This window comes from Sebastes fasciatus, chromosome 19 (assembly GCF_043250625.1).
Source record: "Sebastes fasciatus isolate fSebFas1 chromosome 19, fSebFas1.pri, whole genome shotgun sequence".
Taxonomy (NCBI): domain Eukaryota; kingdom Metazoa; phylum Chordata; class Actinopteri; order Perciformes; family Sebastidae; genus Sebastes; species Sebastes fasciatus.
In genome coordinates, this window is record NC_133813.1 from 9457510 (window position 1) to 9480869 (window position 23360).

Consider the following 23360-nt stretch of genomic DNA (forward strand, 5'->3'; position numbering starts at 1 on the left):
GGTTCAACAGGTCCATGTTTTTGCAGGAACCCTCTATATCTCCAACCCGGCTGCATCACTTCAGCGGCCTCATTGAGATGAATTGGGTGGCTGCGGTTTTAATTGTTTATTTATTTTTATTAAATAGCAGTAGTGGAGATATCACAGAAACTGCAGGACAGAGAGATGCAACATAGGTCCCTGGCCGTATTCAAATCGGGTAAATTGTGTTTCCTGGTCAGTGTGTCAACCTTTAAAGCCATTGGAGCGCCCTGTCGCTTCTGTTTTTCACACAGTGCTTTGGGGATTTGCCGATACCGAGTACCAATCCGATACTAGTGTTTCTTTAATAAGCTGTATGCGTTTGTAAAAGTATTGCGATTCGATATTGCGATTTTTTTGTTAACCTTTTTAACACTAGACCATGGGGAAAAGTTGAATCATACACTTCTAGGGACTTTTACTTTGGAAAATATCTAAATTAATACAGTAAAAATGTTTGATTTTCAGCATGTATGTAGTCACAGATGTCCTGAAGTCAAATATATCAGTTATTGTCAGGCATTATTAATTCAATTTATCTAGCAACCCAAAAATCTAAGAATAAAGACATTTCCCTCACAAATTAGTGATATTTTCTTTTTAATTTATAAGGGACATGTAATGTTTTATATTTCTGGTGAATATAATCCAATCAATCTTATTTCCATATATGTATTTTGTATATACCGTTCCCTTTGTTGACACCTTATTTTGAAAACCGGACGTAGTCACACGTGTTTGCTTCCGCTAACTTCGCCAAGCCCGTCTCTAGCTCTCCGGTCAGCTCCGTTCTCTTTATACATCCATTGAATGCATTTAACATAAATGTCAGTATATGGGTGCTGTACAGTTGTAGAGTCGGCTGATTTGACCACGGAGATGAGAGTGGGGGCTGGCTTGACCGCACGTTACCGCAATACGATAACGTTTCCTGTCCATGACAGAGTTAGTATGCAATGTGTGAAACCCAAAGTGTTTCCATATTTTACTGTATGTGTAGTGTAATATGAAGATACACCAAAATTGATATTTTGTTTGACAATAAGAAAGACATATATTGTTGGCCTTTTAATAATTAATTCATTCTTTGCGATTGTAAGATTGAATCCCTCGTTCAGAATATGCCGAAGCAGCTGGAGAAAGTAGTGGGAGCAGATTTCGAACGAAGCGTGCACAAAATCAGGAACGTTGCTCGGAAAACGTGTTTTGCTCTCACAAATCTGTCCCTGTGCACACTCAAATCTTGAAGTGCAGTTTGATTACAGCTTAAATGTGTTTAGTAGTAGTTGTGTCACTAATAAACCCCCATAAGGGGTTAGCCCTGGTGGAGGGGTGTGTGAGGATGTGAGGGTGAAGTAGATGGGTCTGTTCGGGTGTAAATGGTGAGAAGACAGCCTGGATGGGGGATTATAGGAGAAGGGGGCGGGAAGCATACATGATCTGTCAGGGCTTAGTACCACAATTATTCCAGTGGCTGCAGCAGCGGTGGTGGCAGAGGCTGCGTTTTCATTAGTGTAATGTCCAGAGAAGCTCCCGAATTATGTAAGAGTGACGTGCTGTCATCCTCTCTCGGCCTGCCCACCGCCTGGCAGGAACGTGGCCGTTTGTTTTCCTTTTATCCTCCCTCGCTCAGAAAAGCCAAAAGGACATCTGTCGGAATCGGCGGTCGGGGACAGGACGCGTAGTAGCTCCGCCACGGGGACCTCGCCGCACCGGGTCCTGGCTCGTTGTCATGGGGAGGACAAGCTCGAAGTCGTGATGCTGCGGAAGGAGATGAGCAAACGTGGAGATGCTGAATCTGCCTCCGGTGTTTGTTAGAAGATGAGTGATGGAAGTGTAGCAGTCAGAGCAGTGCGGTGTGTGTGAGATGCTGTCGCCGTCAGAAGAGAGTTAGAAGATGAAGTTTAAGAAGTTCATCACGATCATGCAGGCGGCCATAGGGATTGTACCCCTGAACAAACGGGAGCTTCTGCCACCCGGCAGGAAACTGTGGAGACCCCAGGGGTGAGTTAGATCACTGTGTGTCGTTACCTTTAATATGGCTAGAGAGCTTGTGCATAGCAGTAGTGAACATGTTGTAACAACTGCTGCAGCTGTTTATTTCTGCAGAATTATGGGTACCTTTTAGTGCCTAGTACAGAGGGAAGCAACAGATGGTTTTGAAAGATTGTAAAACGAAACTGTGTGTGGTTCATGCAGATAGTTTTGGTTTTATATTCCCAGGTTTTGAGTCTCTGAGAGTTCTGTCTCCACTGGAATTTCGTTTAGGGTCCTCACAGCATTGAAAAATGAAAACATTTGTGTCATTTGTGTAGTCTTCTTCTTATCCTGTCCACAGTTGTTTAGTAGTACATATTACAAACTTATTTGTATATACAGTATATATCATAGCCAGACTCATTTTACTATATATACTATTTACTGGTTCTGTCCATACTGTACGTATCATAGCTGCATTCACTTGTACAGTACTTTTTGTATATTAGGTTGTTAATTTTGTATATATCACAGTTATGTCCCCTCTTAGTGCACTACTCCATTGGTTTATTGTACATTTTGTACATCATTCATATATATATATATATATATATATATATATATATACAGTATATATATATACATATATATACAGTATATATATATATATATATATATACAGTATATATATATATATATATATATATATATATCTACAGTGTGTATATATATATATATATATATATATATATATATATATATATATCTACAGTATATGCTACAGTTTGCACTGTCTAATTAGAAGCTAAACTGCCTTGTGTTTTAGTGGTACATACAGTGTGCAATGACACACTGAAAGACATCAAACATTATTATTGAATTATGGCCCAGTGAATAAAATGGGAACTTAAGTGATGTTAGTTTGGTGAACTGCTTCACCTGTAAGGCGGGAAAATACAATCTATTATACCTCAGTGGTGTGACTGAGAAGTGTCAGAGTTACAGCTGATTGAACAGAGGTTTAAATTAGGGCGACACGTCTTTGAAAAAATATCTAATTGTGATTATTTTGACTGATATGGCAATTTGAATGAATGATAATTGTTACATCATTATTCTCATTTTCATTGAAAAACATATTAAAATGATTATGGTGTGATTTTTGCGGGGTTCTGTACAAAGCAAAGATGTTTTCTTAAGTCTGTAGAATATGATTTGTAAGCCAGGACATCTCTGCAACACGACAATATTTAATTTAAAATCATATTTTGACACACATTTCACATTAAACAAATATTGTGATTTCCACGGCCTATATTGCAGTAGGCCGTATTGCGATTTTGACAAAACTTTGATTAATTGTGCAGCCTTAGTTTAAATGGGTGGTGTTTGAAAATCTTCAAAACTAGTGCCACTGAGAGTTTTGGTCCCGAGGTTATCTCAGATCAGACTTGAGACTTTGAAGTTATAACAGAAGGCCTGAATTACAAACTGGGGGAGGGGGTGATGTGGGTGTTGACCAGGCAGGGAGGGTCGAACGAAAGATGCTATTGAGTTTTGTAGGATCCAGAGTTTTTGGAGCTTGATATTATGGGTTAAAAGTCAGAATAACTCTGCCTCTTGCTGCTTGTATCTGTCTCCTGTGAGCCCCCAAACTTTACAGAAGTGCAATACTAAATTGCTTGAGTAAACCTTTAATTGGAACGTGGAGATGACACGGTACAAACACATTACATAGAGGACAATCAATATGGACCTACCAGGAGTTTTTCCCCCTAACAAGTTAATGCTGCCATGCCCAGCCCTAGGTCTAAATCTTTCTTTTATGGTTTGAAGAGAAGTGAGTTATGTCTCGGATTACTTCACTTGTTCCTGGAGATATGAAGCCGAACCTACAAGTCTGTGCTTAATGTGTAAAGGGCAGCAGGTTTAGTCATGCAGAGACAATCTGCTTTCTTCACTCTCTGCACAGTATCACACTGCAGTAGTCTCTGACTGTATCCAGTCAGACCATCTGAATGCATCAGAAACCTCACGTGTGACTCGCTGCCATGAAGTTGAGAGAAAGCGTTTTTTTCAGCTGGGTGGAGAACGCCACATGTTCGGACATGTTGGCGATCAGGTCAGAGATGCAGCTCTTTAAGTGAGACTGCAGATTATAGTATTATAGTCTGTAGTATCAGTGTGAGCCGGGTCTCCACTGGCTTTACAAAGAGCCATACACGGATGGTTTATTTCTGAGAAACGTGGCTTTTTATTCGCTATTTATAGCTCTACTTTTTCTCATCTGGTCCCGTGGTCTTTGAAATATTTGGTTTATATTTCCTCAACAATGAAGGTTTTTGTTCTCGTTCTGACTGTTGCAAAAAGGAGATAGTTGTAATCTTCAATGTGAAAGTGTGTGTGGTTTGCTATCTGCTATTACTTGTTAAATGAGTAAAAGATTGCATAGAAAATGTCAACAAAAGAGAAAAATGTCCAATAAGGTGACATCGTCAAATGACTTTGCTTTGATTGACCAACAGTCCAAAAAGCCCAAATATAGACATGTGGTTACAAGGTGATCCTTTGACTTTTCCTCTAACAAGGCCACCACGTTCTCACATATACAGTGAAATATCTCAACATCATTTTGTACATATTGTAATTTTTATGGGGCGGCTGTGGTTCAGGAAGTAGAGCGTGTCTTTCACTCATCACAGGTTGTTGGTTCGATCCCTGACTCCTCCTCTCCACATGTTGAAATGTGCCCGAGCAAGACACTGAACTCACTGAACCCCATGAAAGTTGGTACACTACACATTCATGTCTCCCTCAGGATGAAATGTAATCACTTTGGCGCACCATCAGCAGGTTAAAGTTTATCCAATCCTTGATTTATGACCAAATACCTGCAAAACGAAATAGATTCTCATCAGCCTCAGCTGTACCTTCTTAGTGCTAATTAGCAGATATTAGCATTAGGGCTGGCAAAGTTAAGGTGATAATAACGCGTTAACGCAAATTTATTTTAACGCCACTATTGTTTTTAACTCATTAATGTAATTTGCGATTTTTAGGTTGTAGCGGGCTCAGTTTTAAAGCTAGAGTGATATCATATGAAATTACAAAACCTAAGGAAGCCTTAAAAAAAGGAAACCTTATTGAAATATTTTTAATGTGTAACATACTTGCAGTAAAGAGTTAAAAGTGTGTGTTTCTCTGTTTCTGTGTGCATAGGGACCAGCCTGGTTTTGACCAGACCAGCACTGAACTGCTCAAGTACAACCACAAGTTCCGCTGGTCCAGAGAAGCTCAGTACTTGTACCTTCGCCGCCTCTCTTCACGCAGCTACTCGGCTATTATGATGGTACGTTGTTTACGTGATGTTTGGCGTTGATGCTAAATGATGGACGTAGAGTCTGCTTTGGTGTGGTCGTATGTCTGGTCCTGTCGTTATTAACCCCTTACTGTGTGTGTTTTTGTGTTTAACCCTTTAAAAACGGACCCCCTCGCGTTGTACGCTCATGTAACGCAGTGAAACTATCAAAACGCCTTTGCAATTGATCAGCTTATAAAATTTAACATATCTCAAAAACTAAAAAATGAGCATAGTTCAAATAACTTTGGGAGTGTTAAGAAATATTTTATTCATATTTCTACATTTAGAAATTGTTTGGATCAACATGTTTTGTTTGTTTATTTATTTAGTAATATTTTAATACAAAAACATGTTCGATTTTTATGTATATTTTTTTTAATTTATGACAGAATTTCAATAATTTTATCAATTATTACTGTTTATTGACTTACATAACCTTTTAGCTTGGGTTGTACAGATTTAAGGGATATGAAGATTTGAAGATACTCCAAGAAATTACATCACAATCAGATCACAATCACACAACCAGACTTGAATATACTAATCTACCTTAGCATTTATTATGCTGTAGACTTTTTCGTTTTGAATGCAGTCACATGGAAGCAATAGGCAGCTCGGATATCTGTTTTGCAAACATACAACTCTATATTTCTTTCAGTGAAGACTGGGATTGTCATTTATTTCTATATTTCTACTTGTTGTATTTGAAACCCTCACGGGTCCATCTAACTTTAGTGATTTTCATGCTTTCACTCCATCACTTGGATCATTGCGTGCTTCTCTCTCGATGAAAATTTCTTGAATTTTAATCTTGTAAAACACTTCCATAATCCCATCACTAGATAAGATGAAAAATGCATCCTTTTTTTTTGTTAGTTTATCCAAAAATACTTGGTAAGCTGCAAACACTGCTGCTTCTCTTCTGACACGTTGATGATGTGGCTATATGATGGTTTTGTGAGTCAGTGTTTCCCAGACTTGTTTCCTTATTTGAATACAACTACGCTTTAGTGACCCCTCCTGCATTCAGGACGATGATTAACCAGAGAGACATGTCACGTCCCGGAAGCTTCATTGTTCTAATGACTTGGTCACACAAATGATTCAGGCCAGTGAAGCTGTTTTGCATTAGGATGGCCTATTTTAAGGCCTACCTCGCATATTTCAGTTGACGAAATGTGCTGATTTGACATGATTGACCTGAATTTTTCAGAAGTTTTATCGTCATTACCTCATTCCCTAAGGTGCTCGCTGCTCTGAAGTTAAACAATTTGGATAAAGAGTTGTCCTTTTTCCAGCAGAAAAGCTTCTGTCATTTATTAGAATAGTGGATATTGAAAGAAAACGGTTACATTTTACGCGGTATTAGGGGATTTTGTACATTTTCGGGGTCAGCTGGCATTCTTATCTGATTTGTCTTGTGTTGATAAAATACAAGATAAGGGCAGGCTTGGATTGAGTGGATAGTATTACACATAGACACAAAACAACAATAGGTTATTGTGGGACAGCTGCACATGGGTGTATTTTTTTTAGACCTTTGCTTCAGCTACTCATGTTGCACATTTTTCCACAAAGCACTATAACTGTGTGAAAGTAAATCTTAACGCTTTAACATACAGTGATAATTTAGACAATAGAGTGCTTCCAACTTTATTGCAGCAGCTTGTTGAAGGCCCTTTCCTGTTTCAACATGCCCCCATGCACAAAGACAGGTTTCCCAGTTTGGTGTGGAAGAACTTGACTGGCCAGCACAGAGAGCCCTGACCTCAAACCCATCAAACACCTTTGGGATGACCTGGAACACTGTCTGACTGTGAGCCAGGCCTTATTGCCCAACATCAGTGTTAGACCTCACTAATGCTCTTGTGGCTGAATGAGAACAGATCCCTGCAGTCAGGTTCCAAAATCTTGTGGAAAGCCAGAAGAGTTGAGCGAAAGCAGCAGATTGATGGTTACTATCACATACATTATGGCTTTAATGCTCAGCTGTCCACATACGTTTGGTCCTGTAGTGTATTTTCTACAATGCATTTCCCGTTTGTTAAATCGGCAGTAGGCAGAATGTTTTTGGCATAATTGAGCAACAATTCAATAATAACCTTTCAGCATATTGTAATTCAAGTGTTCTGAGAGAAAAGTAGACTTCTGCACCTCCTCATGGCTCCGTTTTCAGGCTTTAAAAAATCTAGCCAGTGATGGGAGACTTTGGCCAATCACAGGTCATTTCAGAGAGAGAGCGTTCCTATTGGCTGTTCATTCAACAGAGGCATCTGTCAAGGTCACAAACTTTCTCATTTTACAGCTAAACAGTACACTACAAGATGTTTCTGAAAACATTTGAGGAGGGAAATAGGCATTACACTAACAGAGTATTTATTCATATTTGATCAGCGCTGCCTAGTTTGACCATTTGATCAGAGTTTGCGAGCGATTGACAGCTGCTCAGAGACAGCAGACTCCAGCTTGGCTCTGATTTGTTGTTTTCCTCCAGTCTGTGAAATCCTGCGGATGCCATTAGGAGCACAGGAGGACACCGGAGGACACAGAGGGACATGACTTTTTCAGATTTCCTGTCTCATGCACTACTGTCAGGATATAGTGACCATTTTTTAAAAAATAACTTTTTTTTTAATCATATTTGCTCCAATTCATGACTTTATTCACGTAATATTACGACTTTTGTTCTCGTAAAGTCATGACTTTACTCGTTATATTACGACTTTTTTTTCTCGTAAAGTTATGACTTTATTCTTGTAATATTAAAACTCTTTTTTTCTCTTAAAGTCATGACTTTATTCTCGTTATATTACGACTTTTTTCTAGTAAAGTCATGACTTTATTCTCGTTATATTACAACTTTTTTCTCATAATATTATGACTTTATTCTGTAAATCTCAGATGTTTTTTCCCTCAATGTGACCCTAATACTCCGTAGTACACTCACTGCATTAGACTTATATGCTATATACTTAGACCATATAAACTGTGTTACCTTACCCAGATTTCTTTTTTGTTTCTTTTTTTTTTTGCCAAAAATTGCTTTTTTGATAGTAAAGGTTGTTGACCCCTGGTATAGGCTATCGTAAATGCATTTTCTCTAAGCCACAAATTAATTCCCTCTATCTGCTCACATGCATTTTTAAATTGTATGTCTTTCTCTGAATTATGATCTGCAGCATGCTGTATTAAATCTGTTTGTGTGCTGTCTGTCTGTCTGGGAGCCTCACAGCAGGCTCCCTAAAAATCAATGGGAATTTTGGACGGATCCATGTCAGCGGTATTTAGAGGTGCAAGCCCCCTGATAACACATGCTTCTATAATGTGGTCACCTACTCGTTGTTACTGAAAACCACATGAATAGTTTCTTAAATCCAAGCGAGGTTGATGTTGTAAAACGTTGTTTTAATTTGCTGTTATCTATCACATTTTATTTTTAAATTTGCCCCCCTCGCACCCCCACCCACACATTTGGTATGATCTCACCCAAGCTAGGAGTCGTCGGCGCTAGTTTTTGCTCTGAATCTTAATGTTTGTTAGAAGGTAAAGTACGACATTTAAAGTAAACTAGACGATACCTTTACACTTTTTTTAGACTTTGAAACTCTCTGTTTCATCACAACTTATTCCTACATCCGACTGGAAAGGTCTGAGTAGTTATAGTTTAGTTTTAATCTAACTAAAGTACCAAGTAACCCGGGCAGTTCAAAGTGCGTGATGCCAGTGAACGGAGGGCTGCTCTCTCTCTCCCTGAGCAGATACGCAACTCAGTATTTCACCGTAAGTACTCACAAATTCAAAGTATTCTTACATGCAGAAGTTGACAGATAATAGCACTGATATACTCCTGTTACTATGTGTGTTTTTGAGGAGAAGTAAGGTAGGAGTTTCCATGAATCCCCTGTTGCATCCTGCTGCTGCACCTGCTGTGATGTCATTAACACCGTCATTACTCGCCTTGTGTTTTGTTACATTGTATTAACGTTATAGTGCACTTAATGCTACTTTGTCTGACCTTTGGTGGTTAAAAAGAAAATTTTTGCTTTCTTTTCTTTGGTTTCAATTTCCCTCTTTTTCAAGGAGCAACAGTTAACTCTCTGAGACCCACAATAGATATTGTTTTTAGGATATACATGGGGTTATTTAGGGGGGATAGCAGGTCAGCAGTAGATGTCACATAGAAGTGGTGTACATCATCTGAAAGCTGGGAACCTGAAGATAAATTTAAGATGCTGCTCACTGCACTGTGTGTCAAGTTATTCTAGTCATAAATCAGAAATAAACATAAGATAAGATAAGAGGAGATGTGATGAAGGTAACACAGTTTATAGTCTAAGTATATAGTATATAAAAATCTAATAAAGTGAGGGCCCAAGTGCAAATGTACTACAGAGTATCAGGGCCACATTGAGGGGAAAAAACATCAGAGGTTTACAGAATAAAGCCATTATATTACGAGAAAAAAAAGTGGTAATATAATGAGAATAAAGTCATGATTTTACTAGAAAAAAAGTCGTAATATAAATAGAATAAAGTCATAACCTTACGAGAAAAAGTCGTAATATTACGAGAATAAAGTCATAACTTTACGTGAAAGAAAGTCGTAATATAACGAGAATAAAGTCATAACTTTACTAGAAAAAAGTCTTGATATTATGAGAATAAAGTCATGACTTTACTAGAAAAAAAGTCGTAATATTACGAGAATAAAGTCATAACTTTACCAGAAAAAAAGTCGTAATATAACGAGAATAAAGTCAGGACTTTACGAGAAAAAAAAGTCGTAATATAATGAGAATAAAGTCATAACTTAACGAGAAAAAAAGAAAATAACACGTAAAATTACTACTTAATAATTAGTCCCGCAGTGCAAAGGGGATAGTGCAAACAAGATGCATCAGCTAACACAGTAAAAAAAAAAAGAGCTAAACAAAGTGTAACAAAATATGAACCATTTAAATAGAAGGAAGTTTAAAAATAGGAGCAGTATATACAGTATTGACAATAAACAGACTATTAACAAAGTTGCACAAGTGGAAAATGATATTGCACAGTGAGAATGAAATGAAATTCCACCTGAAAATATCAGGTTATTGTCAGTTTTTGGTGTGTAGGTGTAATTGATCTACTGGGAGCAGTGCTGGTTGTGGAGTCTGACAGCTGCAGGAAGGAAGGACCTGCGATAGCGCTCCTTCACACACTTGCACATGCACTAATTAATTAATTAATTAATTGATTAAAATTGATTGTAAAAGTGTATATGGGTTTAGAACATTATGATAGAAGTATGTGATGGTCTTTCCCATGCTCTATTATGTCTCATAAGTTGTTGCAGCAATTTTTGGGTTGATACCATTTGTTACACAGATTTGGTGCTAAATTTAACCCTTTTTTTAACATTGAAGAATTGATAAAAATGATCAATAATCCCTCTAAAATACCACATTAAGACACCAAGACCTTGAGGAATACCAAAGAAAAAGCCATGCTGTGATTTGGTATCAAAAACTTTTGACATTTGGAGATTTCTGCAAGAATTGCATTTTCCGGCAATTAGATGGCGAACACTTCTGTTCTGGAAACTGCCCAGAAACCCCCTTATTGTCCATCTACCAAGAAAAGCCATTCATCCTCTGAATGCACTAGGTATGTAGTTTGTTGCTGTAAAGTTTCATGAGGCTGTGATTATCCTAGAGGTTACCACAGGTCATTTTTATACAGTGAGGTCAAGTTTAAAAAAATGGTCTCACTATATGAAAAGGCTACTATGGGGACTAACATCATCACACATGTATAAAGTTGGGCTCATTGGATCCACAAGAGTCTCAGCTTTACAGTGATACTTAATTTATGTAATTCCAAGACTGTTTAGGGACCCCAGTAACACATTTATACTGCATGAAAAAAACAGCATTGTTTTTACCCCAAACTGCATGTGCTTATCATAAAGTGGGCATGTCTGTAAAGGGGAGACTCGTGGGTACACATAGAACCCATTTTCATTCACATATCTTGATGTCAGAGGTGAAGAACCCCTTTGAAAATCCCCATGCCAGTTTTTCCTCTCTAAAATTCAGCCCAACTTTGGAGCGTTATTTAGCCTCCTTCCCGACTGGTGTGTGTGTAACCGGTGTGTTGTTCTTTCTTATGCCCTACGGTGTAACGCGACTCTGTACCCAGTAGAGGGCAGACTTGTTTAACTTTTCTGTTATCAGCAGCAGCAGTACAAAAACATTGAAACTTTAGGACTGCAAAATGAAGGATTGTTGGATAGTTTTGAGTTGAAATGACGAACAGTAAATGTATTGACACAAACTTACGTATAAAAAATTACAAACTGCTTTCTAGAAAATAGTTACTAAACAAAAATATGTTACATCTTGCCCTCTAAGTACTGAGGTTGGAAGATTCAAAGGTATTCGGGAGGAAAACAAAGTCATATTTTCTTTATCGTACGTGCGATTTCAGTGTCAGTTTTTAATTTGATCTTATTTTGAATTCAGCGTCTTTAACAGTGCAGTAACATTTTTAAACTATTTAATTTTTTTCCTGTACAATTTCACAAAACATGTCAGTTTTTCTTTATCCACTTTCTATCTACCTTGGTGTTGGTACTGAAACTAGCATCATAAACATTACAAACAATACCAGCTCTACTTGAAACCTGAGCTGAAACGATAATCAATAAATCATTTGAATCATTTTTCAAGCAAAAATAATTTCTCGTTCTCTTGTTCCAGCATCTTCTATGTATGATTTGCTGCTTTTCTCTGTTTAATATTATTGTAAACTAAATTTTTTTTTTGACAAACAAGGACAAGTGTAGACATCATTTGGACAGGAATCAGAAAAATAATCAGTAGATTAAATGTTAATAAAAAACACTTTATCTGCAGCTCTACGGAGTACTAAGACTCAAACATCCTATATGGCAAAACTTTTTCTGATTACAGTATATTGATGTGAAAATACATTTGTATTGTGGACATTCTTACTCAGTATTTAATCTCAAAATCCCCCAAATGTATCCCTCCACCCGTGAGAACCACTAACGCAACAAAGAACAAATAATGACTGTGATTTTGCATAATCTTTGAATTTAATCTGTTGACTAAAATCTGCTGAATCGTTCTATTTTTCTGCCTTTTGAGAATAGTCCTCCTCTTCTTCTCTAAATTATTTGTTGCGGCCTGCGAGGATGACCCAGTATTTCAACCTCCCTCCCTGGTAGTGTGTTTGTGTCTTGTTATGTAATGGCCGACACTCGGGAGGCTACGACTTATCCAGCAGGCGAGCAGCCATCACAATCATATCGCATAGCCTAGTACAAGAAGATGGTCTGTTTGGCATTTCCCAAAGCACTCTCATTGGCTGCTTCTAAGTCATTTATGTGACTCTCAGGAGTTAATGTGTTTCCTCTGTCCACACATAGCGGGTTTCTCTTCTGCTGCAGTTTGTTTGGCCTGGAAGAAGGCACTTCTCAATGTTCTTCTTTACCTGTCATCTGATCTTACCATGTGTTTCATGCACACAGACAGTTTAATCGGTTCTCTGCAGTCTCCCTGCTGCTGCTGCTAGTCATCTGGTTTCCCCTCGTAGGCCAGAAGATCAAAAAAGTGGGTTATGATGGGTGAGCTGCCAGCCCCAGTCGTGCCCCCGTTTCACTAAGCCTAGGCCTGAGATGTCAGCGGCACACAGATTTCACTTTGCACTTTAGTTACCAAAAAAAAAATAAAAAATTTAAAATCCCAACCATTGTGCTGTCACTAACTGTTAAGTGTTCGTTTGTCTGTGCTGATGTGTATCTCTAAAACTTTGAAGAGTGTCTGATGCATCTTAGGGTCTAGAGCAGACATCAAACCCAAAAAGTGTGGTGTGATTTGCTGCTGTGGTTGTGGATGATCACTCAGGCGTTTTTTCATCACCGCGTGCCTGTGCAGAAGTTGGTGTGTCTGTATGTTTACACTGTCTGCAGACGGTGGGATTTGTGCTGAATGTAGGCCAGCAGAATCCCTCTTACGTCAACGGCAGGCAGGCGGGCAGATGCAGGAAGAGAGCTGCTGGTGGTTGTGCAGCTGTGACCATGGAGGAGGCTGTGGCGCACATCAGTCTGCCAGCTGGCGGTGAACAGGGAGAGACGCGGATAGGAAGAGACGGAGAGCGCCAGCAATGAAGACTGTCCTCAGCTTGCACAGGAAATGGGCCCACGCGGTCAAGACCATACGTATCCTTCAGGGACTCGTGAGTGTGATTCTGCTACAGATTTGATCAGATCTGTAGGCAGCTGGACCCGACAGGTTCTGTTGTAGTAGTGTTTGGGTTTTTTGGATCGGTCTGAGTGTTTTGGAAATGGGTTGAGTTGAGTGGAGTTTTGTTTGGAAATGAGGGATCCAGAATTGCAGAAAAGTGGCATCAACTGTTCTAAAATTATAATTTGGGAACAAAATGAATTATTATATTTTGGTATTTTCAGAGGATAACGGCTGATGTAAATATTCAAACTCAAACTGACTCAATGGTGCATTTTTGTAGAGAAATTGAGGTAGGATATGTGTTTTTGGATTTCGGAAATCAACTTTCACTGGTTTTTAAATGATGGAATATTTTTGACAAGTTAGTTTCTACTTCATAAGAACTGATGGATGGACTGATTGGACTATTGATCAGTCACTTAACAGGAAACTAATGATAATCAATTAATTGTAAAATAACTTCAGCTTCTCAAATGCAAAGATGTTTGATTTTCTCTGTTTTATATGATTTAATATGCTACATTTTGGGGCGTTTTGACTGTCGGACTACAAAATCAATTTCAAGACATCGGGTTGGGCTCTACTATTTCTCGTTAGTCCGGACAATTATTTTAATTGATAATTAAGGTAAAGTAATTTTTAGTTGCAGCCCTTGACCTTGCTGAGTTGTCAGTTTCTTGGTTGTTGAATGACTTGAAGTTTAGTTAACTTGTTGGTGGTTTCATGGAACAGTCTGCCAGAAGAAGTACTTTCATCCTGAATCATTTTTAAGTGCTTGTTAAAAAAAGCTAACTGATGTCAAGTGTTCTCGTCAATATTTAATCAACAAGAGCCTGAAGTTTCTTATCCAAACTTGTTGTATACAGTCCAGCAGAGGCCCATCATTGTTCTTCTGGGAGCTCCTGGTTGTGTAACGACAGCACAGGCTAATGTGAACTGGCTTTGTCGTTTCATCACGTAATACATTATTAATCTGTTCAGTGAAATGAAACTACCCGTGGTAATCTTTCCTTTCTCTCCACAGAACCCGGTCATGGAGGAGACCGTGTGGGAGCAGTACACCGTGACCCTGCAGAGGGTGAGTCCATCTGCCCCACAAAACACCAGACCTAATCTCATTTACACTTTTTACATTTGAGCCATAAACACAGGCTGTTGTACGCAGTGCTTCACAGGGAGTGCATTTAAATTATTACTTTGACACGTTGCAGTCAGCTAATCGAGCAATGAGTGCCCAGACTACAGATGTAACAGACAGACAGTAATTCCCCTGTCTTCTTCTCTATGCGAGCCAGAGTAAACAAAATATTATTCAAATTTCTGCTGTGGAATTATGAAGCATTTACCTGCGTAAGAGTCAGATATTTCCCTGAAGAGTTAGCAGAGATCAAAACAGAGCTAAAAGGAGAGTGAATATTGAACTTGCATTTATCAAGCGGACACAAACAGGACTCCAAATGAATGCTTATGTTTCTCAATGTTTGTTCAATGGACAAATAATAAGGTACTGTTCGCTAACAAGTTTGTCACATCAATTCAATTCAAACTTTACTTCAGACTATGCAAGGTGGTAATGTTGATGCTGTGTTTACACCTCATGGTGTGGCCACGTCTGGCCAAAAATAGATTAATGCATGTTTAAATTTATAGATAGAATATGAAATTTTGGGGTTTTCTTTAAATGGTCAGAACATTTGATAGAGTTTGGGAGTGTGGTTCTGCAAGACTCATGACTAAACATTTCTAAAATGCTGACTACAGCCGTGTATTTAACATGTGGTCAAGATGACTCTAAAATGATTAACCAATTAGTCGATTGACAGAAACTCTAATACAATGTATGTGATAGTTGATTTTAGTCAATAATCACGTAAAATTCCAAGTCTTTTAGTGTTTCATCTTTTAAAAGGTAACTTGTGTTGGTGACTAACTTGACATGGACCCATACCAAAGCAATGCGTTTTTCTACAAGTTCTCAAATGTTAAATATGATCTGATAAGCAGCTATACAACAGCTTTTAATAAATAGGATACAGTCTAATTAAGAAAAAAAAAAAAAAATCATAAATCATAACTTTAATTTAGAAAAAAAAGTTATGATTTCAGTCATGAAGTATTTGATCAAATAAGTAAACACGATTACAAATCTGACCATACATTAAATTCCAGTACTCTGTGCTACTGACTCATTCTAGTTGATAGTAGAAATAATTGCTAGTTACAGCATCATCGTTCAATGTGAATGTGTCACATTTGTGCCACATCCCTCCACCAGCAGAGTGAACCAGGTCCTGCGCTGTTGTTAACGTTAAACATGTGTACGACTACGTGAGCAGAGCAAACGGGTTGAGCTTAGGTAATCAGCATGATGAGCTCATTGTCTCCTGTTGCGGTTCACTGAAGCCAGAAAAGCAGATTTAGAACAAAAAAGGTCCTCTGCTGCAGGCGTGTGACCCCCGACTCTCAACCCCACCACAGCCAGCTGTCACACTCTGCTCTGTACGTCCACCTTTTATTCTCTTCTACCTTTCGTTAACTCTGCTGCTGCCTGTGTCCCTCAGAACATCGTTCACCTTATCTAAGGAAAAAGAAGAAACTCTACCTTCATGATAACATTAATTACATAACATAATATCCATCTGCTCTTTGGCCAATGTTAAAAGACATACTTTATTTATTAGGGACAATGCACATTAATTGATTCCATTGTTATGTGAATGTGCCACATTCGGCCAAATGGCAAAATTTCATCTGCAGGTTGACGTTAAAAAGAAAATAACAAAAAAAGACAAACACTGAAGCACATAGAGCAAGATATCGAATAAACAAGAATTACAATTTAAAAAAAAAAAAAAAAACCTTGTAGAGGATACGGCACCGCATACGGTAAATATAACTTTACAATAACAATACAGTACAAAGGACAACAAAATACAGAGCTTTAAGCATTTACAACAGGAACAAAACATGTAAAGCACACAAAACAAACAATACTAAACATCACATACAGTATAGCAGACAAAATATCGCAAACCATTGTTAATGAACAGAAGATGAACTGGGGTCTTAATATGTTTTCTGTTTGAATGTTAATCAGGATCGTCAGGATTTTATCGATACTGCTACTCTTATCTATACTCCTTATTGGTTCTTTTTCCTTACTAAATACTTGCTTTTTAATATATTATTTAAAAAAAAATAATATCTCACTGGAAACAAAGCTAAAATGTCAATAAAATAAATAATATTCCTGAGTGAAGTTTAGAGAGAATGAAGAACGCAGACGCAAATTTTAAGATACGTGGCAAACTGAGCTAAACAGTTAGACTATACAGACAGCTTTTGTTTTAGCTTGTTTGTAAGAATTCACCATTAGCCAAGCTAGAGTGCTGTGGTTGTGTAAAATATGAGAGAGAGGATAGAGCATATTGAAATATTGCTTTTCTACATGTTTATGCGTGTTGAATAGGTGTATTGATAAAGTATTGGCTTTTTACTCACAAAGGACGAGCGTAGTTGGAGGAGCTCCGTCCTGACACAGAGAGCAGGGAGAGGTTGCAGTGTGATAATAAATTACATCAAAACGTTAAAAAGTACAAATAAAAGATCCAATAACACCGCAGCTTATCAATACAGTACTACGGACTTTAATAAATTAGCTCCAGGCCCGTTTAATACCGTGTTTTGGAACCCATCCCGAGGTAACACTCAAAATCTGGGGTTGAATAAACAGATTAACTTCTTTTGTTGTGTGTACTGTATCAGATTACTAGATGCTAAGTAAAAACAAACATGGAGGATATTAACAGAGTGGCAGAGATTTGACTATTCTGGATTTCACTATTCGAATGGCAAAGCAACGCTTGATGTGATGAGAAATGTTTGTTTACGCAAAATAAACTAGGTGTTGGAAAATATAGGCAATATGTGGACGCATCTGGAGGAGAAGAAATGAGGAAATCTGTAGCTTTAACGTCCAACTGGCTGATGCAGTATCATCCAACTTTATAGACACATTGCTGTTTTTGTTAGACATTTGAATAATTGAAAGTGACATTCAGTAGCAATGAAAAAAAATGTCCAGAAATCACAAAACATTGGCATGTTTACTCGCAATATTACAGAATCACCGCTCTTCAAAAATTGCAATACATATCATACTTGAATACGAAAGATATACAGTAATAAGTGTCAGTAGGTGAGAGCCATTCTCTCACTGGCTTTATTAAGAAGGTACCACAGATATCCCAGTACACACATATGCTCTCATTTACAACCTGTTTCACATTAAATCCCATCGACTCTTGCCTCAACCGCTGGTGGAAATAACAACGTAACACAGTGACAGGCTTCCTTGGCTTCACAGTATTTGCTGTCAGTGTGGTGATTTTCCTGCCTGTGTTTTTGTTTCTGGGTAGAAAATACTCTTTGGCCTCTCGGGCTCATAAAACCTTTTCCAAAACTAGATCATGTCAAACATGCTTTGTTGTCAAGCTAAAAACAAAGCTCACGTCATGAACAGTTGACATTTTGGAGACATCTTGCAGCAACTATTTTCCGTTTGTTGTCCAAGTCTTTGATTCTTCCTTTGTATTTTGATAATGGGAAGTAATACATTTTTAAGATTACTAAATCAGAGCGAAAGAGACTTGTTCATGTCTTCTCCTATGTTCCTTCATTTTTGCCTCTGTTGATTTCTCTGCGCGCACTTTCTCCCTCCCTCTGCCTCCACGGCCATCTGCCAGAGACAGAGGGAAGTGGTGAATTGTATGGTTTTTTTTTTTTAAGTACAGATGGAAGGGAGGGGATAAAGAGACAGGGTCATCAAATCTCTGACCTAATCTCATCTGGGCAAACTGGAGCAGTGGCAGGTAGAATCATTCAGAGCCGAAACACGTTTCCCAAAGAAGCCTTTAAAAACAGAGGTGTTTGTAAATGGAAATCACATCTTGTGTGCAGTGAATGCTAACAAGCACAGACACACACACACATTATGAAGCCAAGGATTAGCATTATTGTTAATCACACACAGTGTAGGCGCTGAACCGCTGCGCAGTCATATGTGACTCAAGTATGCACAATTGGAGTCAAAATCCCTTTAATCGCCATGTACAATATACATACAGCCATGATAATACACTGTGAGCTGACACACACAACAGGGATTACAGGACGTCTCCCTCACACACACACTGTAACACAGAATAAACTGAGACTCCACATGATTTCCATGTTTTCTTTTTGTGTTCTCAGGATCCGAAGATGGGCTTTGGCATCGCAGTGTCAGGGGGGCGAGACAACCCGAGCGAGGAAAGTGGCGAAACGTCCATTGTGGTGTCCGACGTCCTGCAGGGAGGACCTGGTGATGGCTTGTTGTTGTGAGTACTGTTGTTGCTCATAATTCAGTATAAATCCTTCAACTCCACATATTGCATGTGCAGACTGTGAAGCAGTTTAGTGGTCTTCACTTAAAGTTGTAGAGTTGTGTCATCATTCAGTGGTGAATGTGGAAGTGGAAGTGTCTTTATCTATCCGATGTTAGATTGTTTGTGAACATTCACAATCAGCCTCTTGAGAATAACTTAATATCATTTTGTGTTTGTGTTTAGTGAGAAAGACCGAGTGATACAGGTGAACGCCATCCCCATGGAGGGGGCCCTCCACACCTTCGCTGTCAATACCCTCAGGAAGTGTGGCAAAGTAGCAAAAATTGTAAGTACAGCTTTTGGTTTGTTGAGTGAAGCTTATTCTCGTTTTGTTACTTGGTAAATCATAACGAGGCTCGTGAAATGTAATCACATTTATTGATCCCCCTCTCTCTCCTGGTATTTCCTCTTCCTCTCTACTATCAGCTCCAAAATAGGCTACAAACTCAGAAATATAATCGATTAAATTGATTGATTGATTTATTAAATACAGTTTATAGTTTTTATTGAAAAATTCTTTGTCTCTCTTAATGAACAGACAGTCAAGAGGCCCAGGAAGGTTCCAGTCAATGTGATGAACCGTCCCCCGTCCCCTGATGACAGAGTCTTCAACAACGACTACAATGACGATTACAACTATGAGCAGGACCGCCGCAGTGTGTACAGCGCCCGGAGCGCAGGCGGGCATGACCACAGCCTGGAGAGGGAGCGAGGCGGGGGAGCCTACATGGATTCTGGCTACCACACACGTGAGCGTGAGTACGACAGAGATTATGACCGGCGGGAACACGGCAGGAGCGCGGAGAGAGACCTGAGCCCGGACCGGCAGTACAGGAGAGATGGCAGCAGAGGTCGCACTTTGGACAGAGAACGCAGCCCGGAACGCCCGTACAGGGCTGACCCCGTCCCCGAACGCAACCACAGCCCGGACAGAAGGTACCGCAGCGAGCGTGCATTAGACAGAGATCACAGTCCCGATCGGCGCTACCGCAGCGAGCGAGCCCTCGACCGGGAACACAGCCCGGACAGACGCTACCGCAGCGAGCGAACGCTGGACCGCACCAACAGCCCAGACCTGCGCCACGGACGTGACAGCCCGTCACGAGGCCGCGGGGGTGACCACAGCTTCGAGCGAGGACGTGAACGCATCCCCAGTGAGCCGAGGAAGTACGAGGAGCCGATGAAGCGGAGCGGGAGCAGAGATCGTCTGGAGCGTTCGCCGTCACCTGCTGCCATGCCCATCCCTCTGCCCCGCCCTGCCCGGGACCTGGATCCACTGGAGAAACCCATGAATGTGCTGCTGCTGAAGAACCGGCCCAACGAAGGTGAGAAACTAACAAACCGTGTTACTATGGTGAGGCTGTTAGACTCCATTCTGACAAACAAATATATATAGTTGGTACTTTTTAAAACAGGTAACATGTTTTTTAACCAACAGGTGAGGCTGGGTATGTATAGCCTGTTTATGTGTTGATATGATACAAAGATGATTCCTTTGTTTTGCCATCTTTTCCAGAGTATGGCCTTCGACTTGGCAGTCAGCTCTTCATCAAAGAGATGACCAGCACAGGACTCGCCAACAGAGATGGGAACTTGCAGGCAGGGGACATCATATTAAAGGTAGGGTCAAGGTTGTTTTTTTTTGAGTGTGCAGAGGTTCAGATTGTGAACAAACTTCATGTGAGAATCTAATTGGAAATAATGATTATTTTGCCGTCAGATTAACGGCACGGTGACAGAAAACCTGTCTCTCAGCGACGCAGGGAAGCTGATCGAGAAGTCCCGCGGGAAGCTGCAGCTGGTGGTGCAGAGAGACAAACAGCAGGTGCTGATCCGAGTCCCCCCGATGGTCGACAGCGACTCGGAGCTCGATGGTGAGAGACACTCGAAACTGAAAAGCAGCAGGTCCTATCCAGATTAAAGGCAAACCTGGCGAGTGACCGCCATCATCATATATAAACCGTATGAACGTCATATGAATCAACTGTAGAAACATTGTTGCTGTTGTTGTTGTTGTTGTATTCATCCACCAAACTTGTTTTCCCTTCATAAAATAAAGGTTTTACTAACACATCAGTTTTTAGTATTATTTAAATGTGTACAAATTAGGGATGCTAATTTTGAGGAAAAAAATTAACCGATAACCGACCCTCATCAACCGATCATTAACCGATCATTAACCGTTAACCGACAACATTAGTGCGTCGCGTGCTGTGGTGCGCCAGCTGCAGCGTATGAGCAAGACAGACAGCTGAGTCCCCAGTTTACCCAATCGGAAGAGTTACTGTAGCAGCTACGATCCTGCATGTTGCGTTCGAGGACACATGCAGCCACTTTCCCACTTTCACCATTTAGTTTAGTTCAGCAGGGCGTCAGCTGTGTGTCTGCCTTGCGTAATGTTAGCGAGTGTCCGACAGACCGTGTGTATAGCAGCTGTAGTGTTGCTGGTGGCTTCGTGCCCGCCGCCGCCACACGAGTGTGGGTTTGTCGGTGGCGATATAGCTGTGAACGTAGCTGTAGCAGTGTGTGTACAGGTTGTCGGTGAATAAATGCTACGACTCCTCAGCTCAAGCGAGCTAAACGGGGGGCAATATCCTGTATTCTGCAACAGCGGCTCAGACTCTCTTAAGGTGGGCTGTTAAGGTGGACCAGCTTCTCCTTAAAGTGACGAGCTGCTCCTCCAAATTTTCCTCAGCTTTTTAATTAATTATTAATGTTTCTTTTAACCGATAGCGGTAATCAGTTCAAATTCTTAATGTCGGTTAAACGGTTAATTATTAACATCCCTTGTACAAATATTTAACAAAGCAGCTCTAGCACTGTGAGCTAACCACAGTTACTCCAAACTACCATCATTATTCGCCCACCGTCATGATTACTCACTCTTTTATACCTGGTTTTAATGTCACATGACCAGGTGGCGAGCTGTGATTGGTCGTGACCAATCTAGATAAGTGGTGTGAGTGGATTGTTCACTGACCAAATGTTTGCAGGGAGGTGGGGTGGGGGGAATAGCCGTAAGACTTGTGACCCACTTTGTCTGGTTTTGGGACTCTGTGTGTGTGTGTGTGTGTGTGTTTCTGCATGTGTGAAAGTGCTCACTCGCCTTAGGCAGGGTGATCTAATCCCCCATCATAATCCTGCTACTGGATATGACAGAATTTCATTATGTTAAGGTCGGCACCGCAGCAGCAGTCGAGTATCCCTCTCTGTAAAGACCTCTGAGAACAATAGGGGTTGATTGTGTGTGCGTGAGGAGTTTCATTTGTGCAAGATTTAAATCATCTCAATTGCCAGTAATGCGTATAATTACTGGGCTCGCTCCACTTTGTAGTGATGTGACCTTCATTTGTGTGGCACCTTTGTGTGCGTTTGTGCCCTCTCCTGCTTCCATGACCTGACCTTGAGTTGTGTGAAAGCCATGTTTTGCAATTTTTAAAAAACGACCGCTGCATCGAGGAGAAGTGATTTTCCAGATGTTTTTAGTCTTTAATACCTGTACATGAACACAATACGAAACCCAAACTCCTCCTAGACACTTGAGTCTTAAGTTCAGAATGGTTATGATATTTTCCAACCTGTTTTATTGTTCATGTGTGTTGCAGATATCTCCGAGATCGAGTCGTACCGCTCCTACTCCCCGCAGGATGACAGGCGGGGCCACCACTCCGACCTCTCCTCCCACTCCTCCAATGAGAGGCTTAGAGACAAGCCCAGGTAAGCTGTCATTAAATCTTGAGCCACGGGAAGGCATTATTTGCCCTACTTGAAGATTTAACTTGCTTGATTTTTTTAGAGTTTTGTTATGATCAAAGCCACAAAGTGTCCACTAACATATCCCCCAGGGGTTTTATTATCTGTGTGTTGTTTAGTACAGCAGGAAAATCAGGATAGTGCAGGATTATGTTGATTTGTGTTTCATGAAGCTTAGCCAATCCATCACATTAAATCAAATCAAAAGAATTACGGTGGCAGTAATTATGATTTTTTTTTTTTTTCTGATCTTGGGTTTTATTGAGGAGGAATTTCGCTGCATCGACTAAGTGCTAGAACTTTTGATTCGTCTGTATATTTGTTTTGGTTTAGTGATTTTTGTCTATCTTGATAGACTTTTGGGGCTCGGGTTTTGGTGTATTGAGGGATGACGTGCAACAAAGGTGACCCACTGAACGTGCACTGTAGTCAGCAGAATGTCCTATTAGAGATTATACATATTCTGATTAGGGCTGTCAAAGTTAACGTGATAACACAAATTTGTTTGAACTTGTCGGGAAGTTAACGCTAAATAACGATCCAAACTTATGGTACATTTTGGGGAGGAAA

At 39.8% G+C, this 23360-nt stretch overlaps 1 protein-coding gene across 5 annotated transcripts in view; it reads left to right on the forward strand.

Annotated features, from left to right (window-relative positions):
- The window catches only part of tjp2a (tight junction protein 2a (zona occludens 2)), a 39141-nt gene that overhangs the window by 5337 nt on the left and 10444 nt on the right, over positions 1 to 23360 (forward strand). Inside the window, exons 1-9 of one of the 5 annotated variants that reach the window (XM_074616822.1) lie at positions 1596 to 2025; positions 5218 to 5347; positions 14636 to 14689; positions 18865 to 18989; positions 19221 to 19323; positions 19576 to 20362; positions 20554 to 20657; positions 20758 to 20911; positions 22643 to 22754. In XM_074616822.1, the coding sequence (XP_074472923.1) occupies positions 1919 to 2025; positions 5218 to 5347; positions 14636 to 14689; positions 18865 to 18989; positions 19221 to 19323; positions 19576 to 20362; positions 20554 to 20657; positions 20758 to 20911; positions 22643 to 22754 (1676 nt within the window). In that variant the 5' untranslated portion in view covers positions 1596 to 1918. Of the gene's footprint in view, positions 1 to 1595; positions 2026 to 5217; positions 5348 to 8845; positions 9140 to 13367; positions 13601 to 14635; positions 14690 to 18353; positions 18483 to 18864; positions 18990 to 19220; positions 19324 to 19575; positions 20363 to 20553; positions 20658 to 20757; positions 20912 to 22642; positions 22755 to 23360 lie in introns of those variants that run through there. The other 4 variants (XM_074616826.1, XM_074616825.1, XM_074616824.1 and 1 more) reach the window with 4 other exon arrangements.